General features: G+C 39.8%; 1 protein-coding gene across 15 annotated transcripts in view; it reads right to left on the bottom strand.

Annotated features, from left to right (window-relative positions):
* DNAH14 (dynein axonemal heavy chain 14) overlaps positions 1 to 20,759 on the bottom strand; it is a 320,839-nt gene that overhangs the window by 143,541 nt on the left and 156,539 nt on the right. For all 15 annotated transcript variants that reach the window (XM_045049347.1, XM_045049348.1, XM_045049345.1 and 12 more), the window contains 5 exons: positions 20,052 to 20,186; positions 11,186 to 11,401; positions 8,489 to 8,582; positions 7,005 to 7,213; positions 5,998 to 6,250 (listed from right to left, as the gene is read on the bottom strand). In XM_045049347.1, coding sequence (XP_044905282.1) covers positions 5,998 to 6,250; positions 7,005 to 7,213; positions 8,489 to 8,582; positions 11,186 to 11,401; positions 20,052 to 20,186 — 907 coding nt within the window. The remainder of the gene's footprint in view (positions 1 to 5,997; positions 6,251 to 7,004; positions 7,214 to 8,488; positions 8,583 to 11,185; positions 11,402 to 20,051; positions 20,187 to 20,759) is intronic.

Genomic DNA, 20,759 nt, shown 5'->3' with positions numbered 1-20,759 from the left:
GCCCATCTTTACTGAATCTGAAAATATCTCTAATGGAAAAGCTGTCTTACAAAATAAGATGGCCTTGGCCATGATTACTGTCTAACAAGGAGGCCCCCGTACTATTATACAAGCAAAATGTTATGCGTTCATACCTGATGAGTCTGTTAACGTATCATATTTATTAAGTCACATGAACCCACAAGTGAAGGTGTTAATGATCCCAGCCCCAGCCTAGGGCACTTGAGAAATCAGTGGTTTGGATCACGGGGCTCTGAATGGAAACAAACATTGTTGCTTATTTTGGGAATCATGATCTTCATCTGTGTCTTCTCCTGAATGTGCCTGTATTGTTGCTGTGGTACCTGCCCCAGTGCAGCCAGATAACCACCAAACGAGCCATCTCCACGCTGCTGAGACCCCATGCTGACCACTCAGGGCACACTGTGGAAGAGGGGGCAATTAAGATTGTAAAAACCCGTCACAGGAGATAAAATGGTGAAGGAAGTCATCGAGAAGACATGACTGCTGGTGACCTCTAAGCTGGATGGAGGTAATCAGAGGTTCCTTCCCCTCCCTTGTCCTGGGGATAGATGTTCTGCCCGCTTCCTCCATCGGAGCCATTTCAAGGATGCGGCCTTGAGACAGCAACGTGTTGACACCATCTGGACTATGTACGTTACCAAACCTCATTAAGGCCTCTACATAAACTTTTAAAACTCTGGAAAGCAGGTGTGGAGACCTACCCATAGCTGCCCAAGACAAACGTCATCTCTTAGTTCCCTAGCGTACTGAACTGTAGCAGCAGAAGCAGGCGGTTTTTACAGGCAAGGAAACTGACAGATGAGGTCTGTGCTGGACCGCTGTGGGTGCAAACTGGTGCAGCCACTGTAGAAAACAGTAGGGAGGTTCCTCAAAAAATTGAAAACAGAAGTCCACTACTGGGTATTTACCTAAAGAGAACTGAAAACACCAATTCAAAAAGACATAGCATCCGTGTGTTTCTTGCAGCGTTATTTATAATAGCCAAGATACGGAAACAACCCAAGTGTCCATCCATAGATCAGTGGAACGAAACAGAAAACCCAGAAATGAATCCACAACGCTATGGTCAGTTAATCTTTGACACAGCAGGGAAGAATATCCAATGGAAAAAAGACACTCTCTTTAACAAATGGTGTTGGGAAAACTGGACAGCTACATGCAAAAGAATGGAACTACACCAACATAAATTCAAAATAGATGAAAGACATAAGTGTGAGACGTGAAACCATAGAAATCCTAGAGGAAAACATAGTTGGTAACCTCTTTGACCTCAGCTGTAGCAACTTATTTCTAGATAAGTCTCCTAAGGCAAGGGAAACAAAAGCAAAAATAATCCACTGGGACTTCATCAAGATAAAAAGCTTCTCCACAGAGAAGGAAACAATCAATGAAACTCAAAGGTGACCTACAGAATGGGAGAAGATATTTGCAAATAAAGGGTTAGTATCCAAAATATATAAAACACTGATCTAACTCAATACCCAAAAAACAAATAATCCAATTAAAAATGGGCAGAAGACATAAACAGACATTTTCCCCAAGGACGACATCCAGATGGCCAACACACACATGGAAAGATGCTCAACATCACTCATCATCAGGAAAATGCAGATCAAAACCATGAGGAGATACCACCTCACACCTGTCAGAATGGCTAAAATTAATAACGCAGGAAACAACAGATGTTGGTGAGGATGCGGAGAAAGGGGAACACTTTTGCTCTTTTGGTAGGAATGCAAACTGGTGCAGCCACTCTGGAAAAGTGTGGAGGTTCCTTGAAAAGTTAAAAATAGAACTACCCTATGACCCAACAATTGCACTACTAGGTATTTACCCAAAGGATACAAAAATATTAATTCAAAGGGATACATACATCCCTATGTTTATAGCAGCGCTATCTACAATAACCAAATTATGGAAATAGCCCAAGTGTCCAGTGACTGATGAATGGATAAAGAGGATGTGGTGTATATATATACAATGGGATATTATTCAGCCATAAAAAGAATGAAATCTTGCCATTTGCAATCATGTGGACAGAGCTAGGGAGTATGATGCTAAGCAAAATAAGTCAGAGAAAGACAAATACCATATGATTTCACTCATATGTGGAATTTAAGAAACAAATGAGCAAAAGGAAAAAAGAGAGAGAGAGGCAAACCAACAAACAGACTCTTAACTCTAGAGAACACACTTACAGTCACCAGAGGGGAGGTGGTGGGGGACGGGGAGATAGGACATGGGGATTAAGGAGGGCATTTGTGATGAGCACCGGGTGATGCAGGGAAGTGTTGGATCACTGTGCTGTGCACCCGAAACTAATATAACACTGTATGTTCACTCTCTGAAATTTAAGTAAAAACTTACAAAAAACAGATGAATGGATAAAGAAGTGGTGTGTGTGTGTGTGTGTGTGTGTGTGTGTGTGTGTGTGTGTAATGGGATGTTACTGAGCCATGAAAAAGAATGAAATCTTGCCATTTGGAATGACATGGAGGGACCTAGAAGGCATCATCCTAAGTGAAATCAGTCGGAAAGACAAATACCATATGATTTCGAGCATACATGGAATTTAAGAAACAAAACAAATGAACAAAGACAAACAGAGACAAACAAAAAACAAAAAACAAAAACACCCCAGACCCTTAAAAACAGAGAACAAACTGGTGGTTGCCAGAGGGGAGCTGGGTGGGGGATGGGTGGAACAGGTGAAGGGAACTAAGAGAACACCCGTCATGCTGAGCACAGGGTGAGGTGCGGAAAGGTTGAATCACTGTACTGCACCCGAAACTAACAATGCTGTCTGTTAACTCTGCTTCAATTACAAAAAAGAAAACCCTGCCAGCTCCCAATCTGGATTAGTCTGCCTCTTTCTTTGGTCTCTCCTCACCCTCCAGGTGTGGGTGCCAGTTTCAGATTCACCCAAGAAACTCCCAAGGTTCTGAATCGATAGGAATGCATCTAATGATTACCGCTGAAAATGTTTACTGTAGGTTTTTAATAGAAAAAGCCAAGAGTTAAGAAAGTTATCTTTCTGGGGCGCCTGGGTGGCTCAGTCGGTTGAGCGTCCGACTTCGGCTCAGGTTATGATCTCGCGGTTTGTGGGTTTGAGCCCCGCATCAGGCTCCGTGCTGACAGCTTGCTCAGAGCCTGGAGCCTGCTCCAGATTCTGTCTCCCTTTCTCTCTGCCCCTGCCCCGATCACACTCTGTCTCTGTCTCTCTCAAAAATACATAAACATTAAAAAAAAAAAAAAGTAAGTTATCTTTTTTTGGATTGCCAAGTATCTTTTATTATTTTTTTTAATGTTTATTTATTTTGGGGGGGGGGGTGGAGGGTCAGAGAGAGGGAAGCAGGCTCCAGAGAGAGGGAATCTGAAAGCAGGCTCCAGGCCCTGAGCTGTCAGCACAGAGCCCAATGTGGGGCTTGAACCCACAAACTGTGAGATCATGACCTGAGCTGAAGTCCATTAACTGAGCCACCCAGGCACCCCACCAAGTGTCTTTTAACATATAAGTTGTACAATGTTATTTAAATGCATTTCCCATTTACTGAAATAATGACATAGTTTCTTTCTTTTGATAGGCTTATTTGGCAAGTTATTCTGATGGATAACTGTCACGTTAAATCATTCTTACATGCTGACGGCAAAGCTACTTTGTCGTGGTGTATCTTTTAGTCCCCCTAGTTTTCTAGCATTTTTTTTTATAATCTCAGCATCCACATTTATGAACAGACTTGGTCTATAATTGTCCATTCCGTATCACCTTGTCTGGTTTGGGCATCAACTGCATACGAACTTCATAAAACAAGTTGTGCAGCTTTCCTTCTTTTTCTGTCCTTCTGAACAGATTCTATAAAGATAATTTGTTCTGCAAAAGCTTGGTGAAATTTACCAACAAAATTTAATGAGCTTGGCTCAGTATTTTTGGGAGGGTGGGAGAAGGCTTTTAAAAATTCAACTTTCAGGGCACCTGAATGGCTCAGTCAGTTAGGCGTCCGACTTCGGCTCAGGTCATGATCTCACCGTTTGTGAGTTCAAGCCCTGCATCGGGCTCTGTGCTGACAGCTTGGAGGCTGGAGCCTGCTTCAGATTCTGTGTCTCCCTCCCTCTCTCTCTCTCTCTCTCTCTCTCAAAAATAAATGTTAAAAAAATTAAACTTTCTATCAGATTTTTCCTTTTTTAAAGATCACTTGGGAAAATTTATATTTCACTTCAAAATTATCCATCTCAAATAGGTTTTCCAATTTACTGAATCTCATTAATGTGGCAAATCAGCCAGACACAAACACATAAGTATGGAGAAAAACTATCCTAACAAGAGCTAACCACAGCTGAGCTATAAGAAGGGGGTGGGGCGCTCCCTCAGAATCAGACACAAAGAAGAAAGTCAGAGGAGTGAATGCGCACGCACCTCCCACTGCGCCCTGGGGTGTGGCACCCAGTACGGGCTGCGGCAGAACCCGGCTTTTGTGAGTGATCCAGGAGGGTGGACTTTGTGCAAGAGAGGGAAGGCAGCAGGAGTAGACTCTCGAATGGACCTGGGGCCCTGAGGCCCTGAAAGAGCTTCCCGGTGAAAACGGGACTAGGAAAGGTCAGCCGCTGAGGGAAGCTACAAGGAAACGTCCTCCTGCCTAGGTTTCTGGCTGACTCAAGTGTCCCAAGAGAAAACAGGACATCAGGTATGGGCCCCACATGTACGCAACCCTGAGATTTCCCTGTAATAAAGTTCAAAAATAAGGGAAAATAAGAGACAGTAATCCCACCACTGGGTATTTACCCGAAGAAAATGCAAACACGAATTCAGAAACGTGCCCGCGCGGCTACGCGTATTGTAGCGTCCCTGGATGGACCTAGAGAGAATGATGGACGCCAAGGGAAGTGAGACCCTCAGGTGACCAAGTCAGCGTCCAACCCATTTATCGTGTTCTTTCTTTCACCCGCTTCCTGCTGTGTTTCCAGCGCTCCCACTTCCCCGGCTCCTGCCCCTGGTGCGTCTGGAATTGTGTATCCGGAGAGGGAGTGGACGCTCTTCAAGGCAGGAAACCTGATCCTCGCTGACACTGCTCTCTTTCAAATGCGGGCTCTTTCTCTTAATCGCTTAGACTTTAAGATGGGCAGGGGCAGGGGTGGCAGTGGGAAGAAACATGCACTTACCTGCTCCTTAACCTCGTGGGGCCTCACTGCCAACACGGTATTTTGTTGCTGCCTCCGTCCAGCCGGGCTGGGCCGTGCCGATGGGCAAAGGCAGGAATGACGGTCCATTCAGAGCCACGAGAAGGGGAGAGGCCAACCTAAATGTTCGCCCATTCGTGGTATCCGGCTCTCTTCCTCTCGGACCTACCGTGCTCCCCACGTGGGACCTTACCCTCTTGTCACCTCAGGGGCTTCTTACCATTTCTGTTAGTTTGGGGGATCCAGAATTGGGTTTCAGAGACAGCGTTGGGAGCCTGGCCTAATTAGCCATCTCCTCGGGAAGCAATGGAACCGGTGTTGGGAGGCAGGCTTCTGACTTCAGGGGCCGTGCTGTTAGCAATAATGCTACACTATCTCCAGAATCTTTTGCTCTCACCCAACACGTTTTACTACTCTCCAGGTTTACACCTGTGCATGATTACAGCTTTTGCCGAGGATTCTGGACACACTTCCCTCCCTTATTTCCATCTCTAAGAATCCTTAAAACCACAAACAAGCAAAGCATTCTTCCCTCAGAAAGACCCTCTTGGAATTCCTTATCCTCGTTTTCCATGTGACCCACCAACATATGCACGACATTAGTTTACGTCACTGATATGCCCCTTTGTTAGTGATTTTTAGTTTCTTCCATGTGTGTCTGGTTCAAATAGACTGAAAATTCCTGGTCTTCCTTTCTCTGTTTTCTCTTGTAAAATTTAATAGAAGGTGATAAATAGTTGGCATTGATTAAGTGACACACAAGACCATTGATATGACTTAGAAGGGGAAAAAGCTCACATTTTCCAAAGCCTCCATTTTCACTCATGAACTCAAAGAAGGCATCGAGAATCCTGCAGAGAGTTGTGACCACTGCTAGGTCCTGTACAGGAAACGGCTGACATTTCTGATGCTTCTTTATAAACTGTAGTCCGTCTGTGACGCTATTTTTCATCAAGAATTCAAGACAACTCACTCCTGTTTGACTCATAATTTTAGAAGTTTTCAACAGCCATGACTTGACATAGGGCTCCCATCCCAGATCAACAGGATCCTAACAATATAAAGCACAAGGTAATTTTACGTAAATAAAGAAAAATGAGGCGTCCATCCTCCTCCTTACTATCTTTACTTCACCTCCGCCCCCAGCAAAACACAGCATCATCAGTCGTCAAAGGGCAGCTGATCAAGACCTTGAAGAAGCACCTGTCTCTGAGACGACTTATGGTTTTAACCCTGGTCTTACAAGACAACACATGGTGGGGGACTGTGTGTAGGGAGGGGTTGGGGGGGAGGTTACGTGTACCCGGCAAGGGAGTGGCTTAGCCAGAAAAACAGCGCTGTTCTTAGCTTCGTTACGGCGAGTTCAGCGGATCAGAACACAGGGCCAACCATGGCTAATGATTAATTTCATGGAGAGAAGACACTTAATCTTTGTGTGCCTTCCATCCCCCACCACTGTCTTGGCAAAATATACTTCACGGGCCCTCAGGGGCACAGGCAGGTGAGGAAAGGTGTCTCTCCTCCGTGGGAAAGACAAGCCACCAGCAGCCTGTGCTGTCCATCGAAAGCACCGCTCACAGTTGTGGGACACCTGCCACCCCAATTACTGGGTCGTCCTCATTTAAACAGGAGAGACTACGCTCCTTTCACTCCAGGGTTAGGAGACTTGAGGGGACACAAAACCCTGCCAGATCCAGAGGTAATCATAAAACAATCATCAGGAATGCTGTAGGTAATGACTAGTTATTACCCTTATTACCCTAAACAACACGTTTTCCTTAAGACGTTTGTTTTTGGGAACTTACCATGTAGACCATCGCACACCGGCTGACGGTTGCAGGACTGGCCTGAGAGAGACTGTCCGTCTCAAAAACCACTCGTATGTTACTAGTTAAGGCTATTCGCTCACTGTTTGCCAGACACAGCGTTCTAGTATCATCCAGCATGGAGTTTAGATTTTCTACCCAAAACGTATCCACTGGACCATCCAAAATAATCCACTGCCAATCGTGGTCTGGAGAGAGAAATATTTTTAATGTAACAGAGTATCTCAGTCTTCTTGTGTTACAATTTTACAAATTCCCTATTTTGTTTGGAAAATATTTTCTAACAAGGTGAAAAATGACATCCTAGAGAACAGCAGAGTGAATGTGTTCATGTGTAGTCTCTAACATGTTAGGTAGAAAGAACTACTCGGACCACAGGCTTAACCACTCTTCAAACCCGGCCCACGTTCTCTGATTGCTGCTTGTGTAGTCGGCCCTTACGTTTGGAGAAGAGCAAGACCCTGGATCTGTCTTTCCCATAATCATGTGCTTGGTGAGCTCCCCTTCCACCCAGGATACTTTCTGGACATGCTGCCTCTGGGGGACAGAGAAGGCAAGTAGACAAATAGAGTTGTTTGTGCTGTGGCCCCACTGGCTCCTCTTTCCATGTTTTACACGCACCAACCTGCTCCTCAGTTCTAGGAAATCTGTCGGTCAAGACAGGGGAGGAGTGTGTGGGTCACCGTGCAGACGGAAAAGAGTTAGCCGCCTGAAGGACATTAAAGGATCCCAGGGCCAGGACCAAGAGGCCGGGATGCTAAGTCAGCGGCGGCCATACTTGCCTCCAGGCCTGTCTTAGAACCCCCGGAAGGCACCTGCTCTGCCCGCAGACCACACTCCCCAACCTGAATGCGGGAGAGGGACACACAGACATTCAGGAATTCTAAATCAGGACAAGCAAGAGCAGAAGTCTCTTTCCGGGCCTGGAACATAAGCGTCCGGCTGGTGCCTGTGGTGCTCGAGGCTCAGCCCGGAGCAGTGAGCTGATGGGGCTCCGGCTGGGACCCTCACCTCCTCCGGAGCAGGCGCCTTACCACACGCTCTCTGTGTCCCGCCTCCTCGCACCCGGCACCGCACACCCACGCCACAAAGCAGCACACGATGGATGCGTAGTTCTGTTTAGACGCGTGTGTACGGGCTGTGTTATTTGGGCTGGGAACGTCCGCAGGCTTCCACCCAAGACTTCTCTCTACTTGAACGTCTGCTTGGTTCTTGTGAGATATTAATGTCCGTTTATAAGCTGAAAGGGCCGTGCACGACCTACCGCTTCAGCGCCATAATTATGTATGTAGGTAGGATGCTATAACATGCGGTAAATACGCACGTACATAAATTTTAAGTGAGGGAAAAATAAATAGTATAGGAACAAAAATCAACATTTTTAAAGATATAGATTCAGCTCATTTGTTCAGTTTTTTCCCTGTTAATGAATCATCTTTACTGAATTTAATAGTAACACTTACTCTGACTTTCTGGGATTTTAACATCTGTCTCCATCTCCTTCTTAGAAATATTATCGTCAATATCTGCTATATCAGAGGAATCAAGTTTGAAAACCTAAAACAGGTAATCAATAATGTTTATTTCATCACACTTTCCAACTCAAACATATCAATATGCTGAGTACTAAAATAGAAAAGGCACACATTCTGTGGCTGAAAGACCTCCCTGTAACCAGCACAGGGTGGCTTAGCTGAGTTGTGAGTACAGGCCATTTTCTTCTAGAAAATTCTTTCAGTTTTTTTTTCCAGTTAGTACATGTTTGTTGTACAGCATTAAAATAATGCCATAAAGCAAGAAAGCAAATGTTCTCTGAATTCCCACCATCTATAAAGAAACTGTTGATATTTCAGTATATATTTTTCCTAGACCCTCCTTCACAGTAGTTTTAAAATTTTGGGGTAACACACTAAAATGTTAAATGTTTCTAAAATGTAATAACATTTTAGAAATATAAAGTACTATGGTTTTCTTCCCAGATTTCTTAAAACTCTTGGAACATTTGTGCTTCCAAATGAACTTTACAATCATTTAATTCAATTTTTTTAATTGGGATTTTGCTTGGAAAGACACTATATACATATATTAATTTGGTATAGGTTGGCATTTTTAGGATGGAAGTCCTTTTATACAGGAATAGAGTATATCTTCCATTTATTCAATTTTTGCCAACTGTACAGGCATCCCTGCCTCCCCTCCCCTGCCCCCGTCCCTGCCATCCTGCTATGACAAGTTCCTTTCTTGTACATTTTTCCAATATAGTTTTCATAGCGGCATCACTGTTAGAATTTTTCCTATTTCCATTTCTAACTGGTATAATTAGTGAATTGTGTCATGTTCCTTCTCTGTCAATTACTGAGGAAGATGTAATAAAATCTCACACTAGCTTTGCATTTGTCAATTTCCCTATGAAATTGACGTACATGTTTACATTATGTCACAGGCACATAATAGCCCAGAATTGCCATCTTTTTCTGCACCAAGAACACACTGTTTTCCCCTAATTTTATAATAATTCTTGACATCTGGCAGATCTCATCACCCAAATTCTTCCCTTTTTTTAAATTTGGGAATGTCATGGCCCTTGGTTCTTCTATATACATTACAGAATCAGTTTGCCAAGGTCTTAAAATCGACTTTAATTTTCTATTTCAAAACTCAGGGCAAAGCTCTAGTTTTCAAGTGTGGCGTTAGCGTAAGGACAGATATGAAGATGAATGGAACAGAACTATGAGTCCAGAAATAAATCCCTACATTTATGATCAGCTGATTTTGACATGGGTGACAAGACAATACAAGCAATGGGGGAAAGAATAGTCTTTTTTTTTTTTTTTTTTTTTAAGAATAGTCTTTTCAACAAATAATTCCGGAACAACTGAACTGGGATCCCTGCCTTGTACTGTCCACAAAAAATCAACTGAAAATAGACTAAAGACCTAAATGTAAAACTTAAAACTATAAAACTCTTAGAATAAAACTTAAAAGAAAGTCTTTGTGACCTTGAATTATACAAAGCTTTTTAAAGCTATGATATCAAAAAAAAAAAAAACAAACAAACAAGTGACAAGGTAAAAAGTAGACTGAACTTCATCAGGGTTGAAAACTTTGGTGTTTCACAAGACACCTTCAAGAAAGTAGACAACCCACAAAATGAAAGAAAGTGTTTGCAAATCATAGTCCCTGATAAGGGACTTGTATCCAGAATATACAGGTGTGTGTGTGTGTGTGTGTGTGTGTGTGTGTGTGTCCATGATATAAATACTTTTATGGATTAGAAGACTCAATAGTGTTCTTTTTTTATTTTAATTCCAGTGTCGTTAACATACAGTGTTACATTAGTTTCAGTCTATAACATAGTGATTCAACAATCTATACATTACTCATATGTAGTATTTAAGAAACAAAACAAATGAGCAAAGGGGGAAAAAGAGAGGGAGAGAGAGACAAACCAAGAAACAGACTCTTGACTACAGAAAACACACTGCTGGTCACCAGAGGGGAGGTGGGTAGGACAGTGGGTGAAACAGGTGACGGGGATTAAGGAGTGCACCTGTGAGCATGAGCATCAGGTGACGTAGGGAAGTGCTGAATCACAATATTGTAACCTGAAGCTAATATTATACTATGTTAACTACAATTTAAGTAAAAACTTAAAAAAACAACAACTCTGCTTATCTGTTTGGTTCTAAATGTCATTCTTCTGTTAATATAGTTTGGCTAATGAAATTTACTAGTAAGCTCTATAACTAATGAGAACACAAGTCTTCAAAAGTTTTTTGCTATTTATGTTTATTCTACGATGAACTTTGTATCAAAAGCTTTATTCGCTTTTCCACCGAAGTGTTTTCGTAGCTCATTAATTTGTAAGGTGTCCTGGTGGTGCTAGATTCATCAGAGCAACCCCCACTAACACCTAATCCCCTGTGTTCCTTTAAAAGCAAGTATCTTTCATTTTATTGTTTACCAACCATTTTAAAACGCAATGACATATTTTCTGTTGTTTTTCATAGCTTATAATTTTTCTTTTTAAAAACTGATTATAATAACTTTTAAATTTACTTTTATACTGGTAAGTATCTAATAATGCTTAAATACCAATTTTTAAACAATGAAAGTAATCCACAGAGTCAAATAATAATAATCCTTCCACATTAACTTACATTAGATGCATCCGAGATTCTTGATTTCAGTCCAAGATCGATGTCTTTTTTTGAGTACCTTGCAGTATTAGAATATACATAATTTCGAACTGTGCTTGATAATAATCCATCAGTCCATTCCATAGTGTTAGGGTCCAGTTGTCCATATAGTTCATTAAGAGTGATACACTTTGGATTTAAAACACAAACATCTACCTTTCCTTTTCTTCCTGGAACCTGAACAAAATCCAGGACGGTTTCTTAAAAGCATCAGCCAGAGTATAATTATTTACATTTTTGCGCTATTAACACCAAAGGGTTTTAGGAGAGGTTTTTCACTCCAAAGAAAGATACCCGATAAAGACAGTAACTTAAATTTTAAAAAGGACAGCAATTTAAAAAGGACAGTAACAATTGACTTTTTAAAATTAGCCATAATATTCAAATCACTACTTTAAAAATTCTAAATACTATAATGATATCTCTGGAAGAAATGGGGGAACAAATCCCACTGGTCCTCATCCAGGAACACAACATATGAACTGGGATGTGGTGTGTCTGGAGTCAGGGCTAGACATATGGATGCGGGAGAGCAGAAGACAGTTTTTAGCTTCAGGTCAGAGCTGGCACCCAAGAAGACCTTGTCTGCTACCTTCTAGCCTGCCTGGGGGCTGCCTGCAGGACCGGTGTCCGTTCCACCAAACTCAGATCTCAGGTGGGAAAAGAGTCAGGCACTTCTTGTGAAGGCTTCAGGGAGACTACAGACCCACAAAAGCCTAAAACCAGACCTTATGGATGAATTCAAGCAACAGACCATATAGAGCCTGAGGGAGACACTAGGGTAGGAGGAATTTTTAGGAAACTAAGACACTCAAGTTAAGCTGTGTAGCCAGCGGAATGGTGAAAGTCAAACTGTGAAAGCCCAGTCAAGATGCATTGCCCAGAAAAAACTGGAGAAGATGTTCAACTTTCATCTCAGAGAGGAGACCCCGCTAATCAGTGAGGAACAACCCCGTGACAGAGCAGCTTTGTAAAGACTGGGAAAGGTGGCTGTTTTTATAAATGCCCCATTTTCAACAAATATCACAAGGCGTGTAAAGAAACATAAAAACTTGGCCCATTAAAAAGACAATAAATTGACAGAAACCATCCTGGATGAAGGTTAGTCTGAAAAGAAGCCATAAAATAACTCTCAGTTGAGCTTTCTCCCTAAAATCAAGAACAAGACAAGGATGGCCAGCCACTCTCACCACTTTTATTCAGCCCAGTACTGGAAGTCCCAGCCACAGCAATCAGGCAAGAAAAAGAAGTAAGAGGCATCCATACTGGTAGAAAGGAAGGCACTATTTGTAAAAGACATGACATTATACATAAAAAATCCTAGATTCCACCAAAACTTATCAGAAATAATATATGAATTCAGTCAAGTTGCAGGATACAAAATGAATACCAAGAAATAGTGTTTCTATACACTAATAATGAAGTAGCGAAAGAGGAATAAAAAAAAAAAAACTACCATTTGTAACTGCACCAAAAAGAATAAAATGCCTATGGATTAAACTTAACCGAGGAGGTAAAAGATCCATACTCTGAAAACTATAAAACAATGATGAAAGAAATTGAAGATGACACATAAATGGAAAGATATTCCATAGTCACAAATTGGAAGGACAAATATTGTTAAAATGTTGATACTACCCAAAGAAATCTAAAGATTCGATGTGATCCTTATCAAAATACCAATACAATTTTTTCACAAACCTAGAACAAACAATCCTAAAATTTACATGGAACCACAATGACCCTGAATAGCCAAAGTAATCTTGAGAAAGAACAACAAAGCTAGAGGTATCACAATTCCACATGACAAGCTGTATGCTAAAGCTGCAGTAATCAAAACAGTATGGTACTGGCACAAAAACAGACACGTAAATAAAACAGAACAGGGAGCCCAGAAATTAATCCACACTTATATGGTCAATTAATCTATGACAAAGGAGACAAGAATATATAATGGGGAAAAGACAGTCTCTTCATTCAGTGTGCTGGAAAAATTGGAGAGCTACATGTAAAAGAATGAAACTGGACCACTTTCCATCACCAGGAACAAAAATAAACTCCAAATGGATTAAAGACCTAAATGTGAGACCTGGAACCATAAAAAAACCAGAAGAGAACCACAGACAGTAATCTCTCGGACACTGGCCATATCAACATTTTTATAGATGTGTCTCCTAAGGCAAAGGAAACAAAAGCAAAACTAAACTATTGGGATTACATCCAAATGAAAAGCTTTGTGCACAGTGAAGGAAATCAACAACAAAAGGGCAACTTTATGTTTTAATTGTAATATTTCCTCAGTGGGAGAAGATATTTGCAAATGATATACCCAATAAAAGGTTACTATTCAAAATATATAAAGAGCTTATACATCTCAACACCAAAACAACCCAAACAATCTGATTAAAAAATGGGCAGAAGACCTGAATGGACAATTTTCAAAGAAAGACCTACAGACGGCCAACAGACACAGGAAAAGATGCCCACTATCACTCATCATCAAGAAAATACAAATTAAAACCACAGTGAGATACCATCTGTCAACTATTATCAAAAAGACACACATACACACAAAACCCAAACCCCACAAACGAGTGTTGGCAAGAACGTGTAGAAAGGGAACCCTTTTGCACTCTTGGTGGGCATGTAAATTGGTGCAGCCACTACGGAAAACAGTATGGAGTTTCCTAAAAAAAAAAAAAAAAAAAAAAAACAAAAAAACAAACCTAAAAATAGAACTACCATACGATCTAGCAATTCCACTCCTTGGTATCTATTTGAAAGAAAACAAAAACACTAATTTGCTATATGCACCTCGATGTTAATTTCAACATTGTTTACAATGACCAAGATACAGAAGCTAGCTAAACGTCCACTGATGGACGAGTGGATAAAGATGATGGACGAGTGGATAAGGATTCCACATGATGGAATCCTACTCAGTCATTAAAAAAGAAAGAAATCTCTCCATTTGTAACAGCATGGATAGATCGTGGGGTTATGCTCAGGAAATAAGTCAGAGAGGGAAAGACAAACACCACATGATTTCACTTATACGTGGAACCTAAAAGACAAAACAAACCTGAGACTCACAGATGCAGAGACTATACTGGTGGTTGCCAGAGGGGAAGAGAATTGGTAGAGGGGCCAAAATAGGTGAAAGGAATTAAGAAGTAAAAATTCCAGCTATAAAATAAGTAAGTGATGGGGCTGCAATGCACAGCATGAGAGTATTGTCAGCAATCCTGCATTAATTGTGTGTGACAGGTGGTAACTAGACTAGTGGTGATCATTTCACAGTGTACATAGAAGTCAAATCACTAGGTTGTACACCTGAAGCAATATGATATTGTATGTCAATAATACCTCAATGAAAAGGAAATGATTATTAAACAAAAAAGACACAAATAAATAATATCAGAAATAAAAGTATGAACATTACTAGTGCCTTAAGGAAATTAAAAGGATTGTAAGAGAACACCAGGAGCAAATTACATAGTCCACGGGCTACAAATTCCTAGAAATAACAAAAATTACCAAAAGTGACTCAAGAACAAGTAGAAAATCTCAACAGATTTGTAACAAACAGAGATTGAATTAGTAACCCAAATCTCTAAGAAAGTCCAAAATCAGATGGCAGATGAATTCTACGAAACACTTGAAAAATGATTAACACCAATGCTACTCAAACTCTTGCAAAAAATAGAAAAGGAGGGAATGCTTCTTAACACATTCTATGAGGCCAGAATTACCCTGATATTAAACCCCCACAAAGACACCATAAGAAAACTACAGACAGACATCCCTTATGAACACAGATGCAAAATTCTCCAGAAAGTGCTAGCAAACAGAACACAACAACACATTAAGGGATTATTCACTCAGACCAAATGAGATTTATTTCAAGAATGGAGGGGCAGGTTCAACATAAGACAACCAATGTAATATATCATGTTAATATAACAAAAGAAACAAACCACATAATCATACGAAGAGAGGCAAAAAAGCATTTTATAAAATTCCAGACCCTTTCAGGAGAAAAAACACTCAAACTAGAAATAGGAAGGCACTTCCTTACTGTGATTAGGGGTATTTGTGCAGAACCCACAGCTGACATCACACTCAGTGGTGAAAGACTGAAAACTTTCTCCCTCAAGTCAGGCACAAGGCAAGACTTCCCATTTTCACCACAGCTATGAAACACTGTACTGTAAGTCCTAGCCTGGTAATTAGGTGAGAAAAAAAAGTAATAAGCATCCAAACTGGAAAGAAAGAAGTCAAGGTATCTCTACTGAAATATGACATGATTCCATATACAGAAAATCCCAGTGAATCTACAAAACAACTGCTAGAGCTAATAAGTGAACCAGCATATTTATAGGTACAGGATCAACATACAAAAGCCAGCTGCATTTATATATAGCACCAACGAACCCACTTCAACACAACCAAAAAATAATTAAGAAAGCAATTCCATTTATAGTAGCATCCAAAGAAAAAAATGCTTTGAAATAGATTTAATCAAGGAGGAGAAAGACTTACCTATTGAAAACTACAAAAAAGAAAAAAATTTTCTTACTTACAAACAATGGACCTAAAAATGGAAAGACATCTTATGTTTGTAAACTAGAAAACCTAATATTGTTAACATGGTAATATTCTCTAATGTAATCTACAGATACTTTGTAATCCCTATGAATGTTCCTATGGCCTGTTTTGCAGAAAAAAGAATGGGATAGGCAATTCATATGGAATCCAAGGGGGCCTCAAATATCCAAAATAATATTAAAAAACAAAAACAAACCAAAAAAAAAAAAATCAAAGAGGACTCATACTTGCCAACTTCAAAACTTACTAGAAAACTACAATAATCAAATTATGTATATCCTGGGACAAGGACACACACAGGACAATGGAATAAAACTGGGAGTCCAGAAACAAACGCAAACATCTATGGCCAACTGATTTTTTATAAATTATTTTAAAGAGAAAGAGAGACCAGGAGCAGGGGAGGGGGGCAGAGAGAGATAATCTTAAGCAGGCTCCACACTCAGCACAGAGCCCAATGCGGGACTCTATCCCACAACCCTGAAATCAGGACCTGAGCTGAGATCAAGAGTCAGATGCTCAGCTGAGCTATCCAGGCATCCCTATGGCCAACTGATTTGTGACAAGAATGCCAACACCATTCTATATGGAAAAGAATAATAATTTCATTAACGAACGGAAACTGGATATCCACATGCAAAAGAATGAAGTTGGACCCCTACTTCACTCCATATACAAAAAATTAACTCAAAATGGATGGGTTCCTTCAGTTTAAGAACTAAAAGTACACAATTAGTACAAGAAAACACAGGGGTAAATCTTCACGGCTTTGAATTTGTAAACGGATTCTTGGATTGGGTGCCAAGAGCACAAGCAATAAAAGAAAAAATAAATTGGACCCGATAAAAATCAACGGCCTTAGTGCATCAGAGGACGTTATCGAGAAAGCAAAAAGGCAACTCACAGAACAGGAAAAGATATTTGCAAATCGTGCATTTGATAAGGGCTTCATAAGCACAATATATAAAGAATTCTTCCAACTCAACAACAAAAAGACAATCCAATTATAAAATGGACAAAAGATGTGAATAGATGTTTCTCCGAAGAAGATCCACAAATGGCCTGTAAGCACGTAAAAGGGTCTTCGACATCTATCAGTAATTAAGAAAATGCAGATAAAACTGCTACAAGATACCACTTCACATCCACTAAAATGGAAAAAAACAAAGACAAGTGTAGGTGAGGATCTGGAGAAAGCGGGAAGCTTCGTTACAGTGCTGGTGGTAATTTAAAATGGTTCGGCTGCTGTGGAGAAGAGTGTGGTGCTTCCCCAGAAATGTAAACAGAACTGGCGTATGACACAGCAAGTCCACTCCTAGGCACAGATGTCCTCGTAAAATGAAAACATATACCCACATAAAAGCTTGTACACAAATGTTGTAGTGACATTATTCATAACAGCTAAAAGGCCGAAACAACTCAAATATGCATCAAAGGAGGAACAGATACATTGTGATGAATGGATCGACAAAGATTCCACAAAATGGACCATTATTCGGCCATGAAATGGAATTAAGCAGCGACACATGCTATACCGTGAATGAACCTGAAAAACATATGCTAACTGAAAGCAGCCAGAGACAAGAGGTCACATGCTGTGATTCCTTTTACACAAAACATTCTGAACAAACAAATCCATAGAGACAGGAAGCCGCCCAGCGGTTTCCAGAGAATAGAGAGAGAAGGTAATGGGGAGAGATTCCTTAATGGACACGGGGTATTCTCCTGCAGTGATGAAAGAGTTTTGAAAGCAGAGAGAGGTGGTGACTGCACAACACTGTGAGTGCACGAAATGTCACTGAACTGTACATCTTGAAGTGGCTAATTACATGATATGTGAGTTTCACCTTCAATCTCACCTCACAGTAGGTAGCGAAATTATACCTTACTGCAAACCAATCCCATTCCTAGAGAGACATTTTCAAGGGATACACCTATACAAGGACCCACAGTAAACACATTATAGGGTTCCTATGATGAAGAGGGAAGAGAAGGTAAGGTTAGGAAATAAAGGAAACGAAACTGCACTAAAAGAAACTAAAGAGAAGGCCTTGAAGAGACTAATGAGCAAAAAGCCACGAACTAAGGAGGAAAATAAAAAACAATTCCATTACCTAAGGCCCTGCCACCAACCTAAATATTTTATTGTCATTACATTTTTAAAAACACCAAATTTAAAAATGTTACGCATGAGAGAATTATAAATAAATGATAGTATAGTCATGTATACAGAATACAGTCACTGAAATCACACTGTAAGAAAATTTGAATGACATGGGGTTAATTCTCAGTATACAGTATTAGGTGAAAATGCCAACATTAATAAAATTTCGGTAATTTATGCACAGTACTATCTCAATTATTTCAAAATATATTTTGTGTGGGAAAAATAATCAAAGGGAATACAGCAATGTTTGTAGTCATTCTCTCTAGGTGGTTATTAATTCTTTATGTTTTTGCATTTTCCCCAAGTTTCTCACAATTGCACATACTTCTTATGTAATTTAAAAAATGTTTTTAATAAAACAAATTCCTGCCCACAGGGCTATTGTGAGGACGAATGAGACAATTCAACTAAAAGTGCTTTAGCCAGTATCTGACTCATATTTAGTATTCCATAAATGTTATTACTACTGTCATAGCTCACTCTTATTAATGACAATAACTGGTTAAGAACCAATTCCGACTGGTTGACAGGGAGGTAGAAAGAGAACAGAACAAAGGCTATGAAGCGCCACAGGCGCGATTTTGAAGCAGGGAATTGCACACGAACTGAAAAAACAAATCCACAAAACTGAAAACTTGACTTTCTAAAACTTTTGGAATATACTGCCAACGGGTCTTTAAATAAGAGAACTCAAGTACACGTTATTTATTGGAATCTAACTTTATATTAAATAAAATATCGCTCGGCCATCAAAAAGAACGAAACCTTGCCATTTGCAATGACGTGGATGGAGCCAGAATGTATTCTGCTAAGCGCAATGAGTCCATCAGAGAAAGACAAATACCATGGGATTTCACTCATATGTGGAATTTAAGAAACAAAACAGATGAACATATGGGAAGGGGGGGGAAGAGAAGAGAGGGAAACAAACGACAAGAGACTCTTAATGAAAGAAAACAAACTGAGAGTTGATGGAGGGAGTGGGCTAGATGGGAGATGGGTATTTCTTTTTAAACTTTTTTTTTAACGTTTATTCATTTTTTGAGAGACAGAGAGAGACAGAGTGTGAGTGGGGGAGGGGAAGAGAGAGAAACAGAGAATCCGAAGCAGGCTGCAGGCTCCAGGCTCCGACAGCACAGAGCCTGACTTGGGGCTCAAACCCACAAACCGTGGGATCTTCACCTGAGCCAAAGTCAGGTGCCCAACTGACTGAGCCACCCAGGCGCCCTGATGGGGGATGGGTATTAAGGAGGACACGTGTTGTGATGAGCACTGGGGTACTGTATGTAAGTGATGAATCACTGAATTCTACTCCTGAAACCAATGTTGCACTGTACGTTAACTACCATTTAAGTTAAAAAAAAAAAATACATATATCATGAAAAAGTGGGAGTTATTCTAGGAATTCAAGGACAATTTAACATTAGCAAGTCTATCAACATAACTTATTACATTAACCAATTAAAACATAAAAAAATAGATTCTAAAAAATCCTACAATAGATTCTAAAAAATTACTTCATAAACCCCAAAAAGTCAAAAACCAAAGTATAATGAGAATGGAAGAAAATTTCCAAAGTATGAAAGAGTATCTATCATACACCAAGAGCAAATACCATATTAAATGTAGAAATATTAACTGCATTTCAGATAAAATAAGGAATAAGATATTATTACGGTTAACGTTGTTTTGGAGGGTTAATCAATGCAATAAGAGTATAAATTATATAAATAATACAAAAGAGACAAAATTATATTCACTGAAGATGATTCAATTGATCATCTATAAAAACAACTACAACTTACCATTACCAGTCCATTAAGGTGACTAAATACAAAATAAATATACAATTCGCTACATTTATTTTACACTAGTAATTACTAGTTTGAGATTCAAATGAAAAAAATAAGTCCCATTTACTACAATGATTCCTAATTACAAGATTCCCAGCAATAAATTTAATAAGAATATACTTATATAAATAGGATATAAAATGTTACTGAAGTATAAAGATCTGAAGAAATAGAAACATTTGGTTAGTACACAATTTACCTGTGAAATAGATTCGCTTTCTTTAGTTGATAGGAAGTCTTCAATTGGTAATAGTGTTAATGCTCTTTCTAAAATTCTTCTGACTGTTGTCTTTCCTCCACCTGTTGGGCCTACTAACATCACACCAACACAAGTCTAAAACAAAATTGCAAATTTGTGATTTAATTTTGGTTTACTGATGGTTCAGCTAAATTGAAATCTGAAGGTTCTTATTTACAAATACATCTTGATATCCACAAACCCTTCCTTCAAATTATTGTTCAATCTCTTGTAATCTGTGTTCTGTTTTCATTGACTAGGCTAATGTCAAAATGTACAGAGATCTAATTTTCAAATTCAAAGCATAACTGTCAATTCTTATTTTTGACACTTTGTCTCACTTTCCTATTCTCCTTTATTTCTGTACCTTTCTCGAAGATTGGTTTCTGTAATATGTTTTCTCTCAGCTTACCTCTTCTGAATTTTTTCTCTTTTGAGTTTTGAATGCCATTTCCGTGTTAGTCTTCCCTAATTCATCCTTCTCTCTCTATCTCTCTCTCCTACATTGGCCTTATCCTGTCTCATCAACCTGAATATCTCTAACTACAACCTGAGTTCTAATGACTTCCTAACGTACGCATTTCTTCCAGTCTCTGGTTCTGTGTGCCTGAGTGAAATTTTGGTAGTTTACTGTATATTTCCATCTGGATATCTCACAAGAGTTTCAGA

Source organism: Felis catus, chromosome F1, assembly GCF_018350175.1.
Source record: "Felis catus isolate Fca126 chromosome F1, F.catus_Fca126_mat1.0, whole genome shotgun sequence".
In the NCBI taxonomy this organism is placed as follows: domain Eukaryota; kingdom Metazoa; phylum Chordata; class Mammalia; order Carnivora; family Felidae; genus Felis; species Felis catus.
Note: the sequence above shows the minus strand (reverse complement) of the source record. Positions and strands in the feature narration are given on the sequence as shown.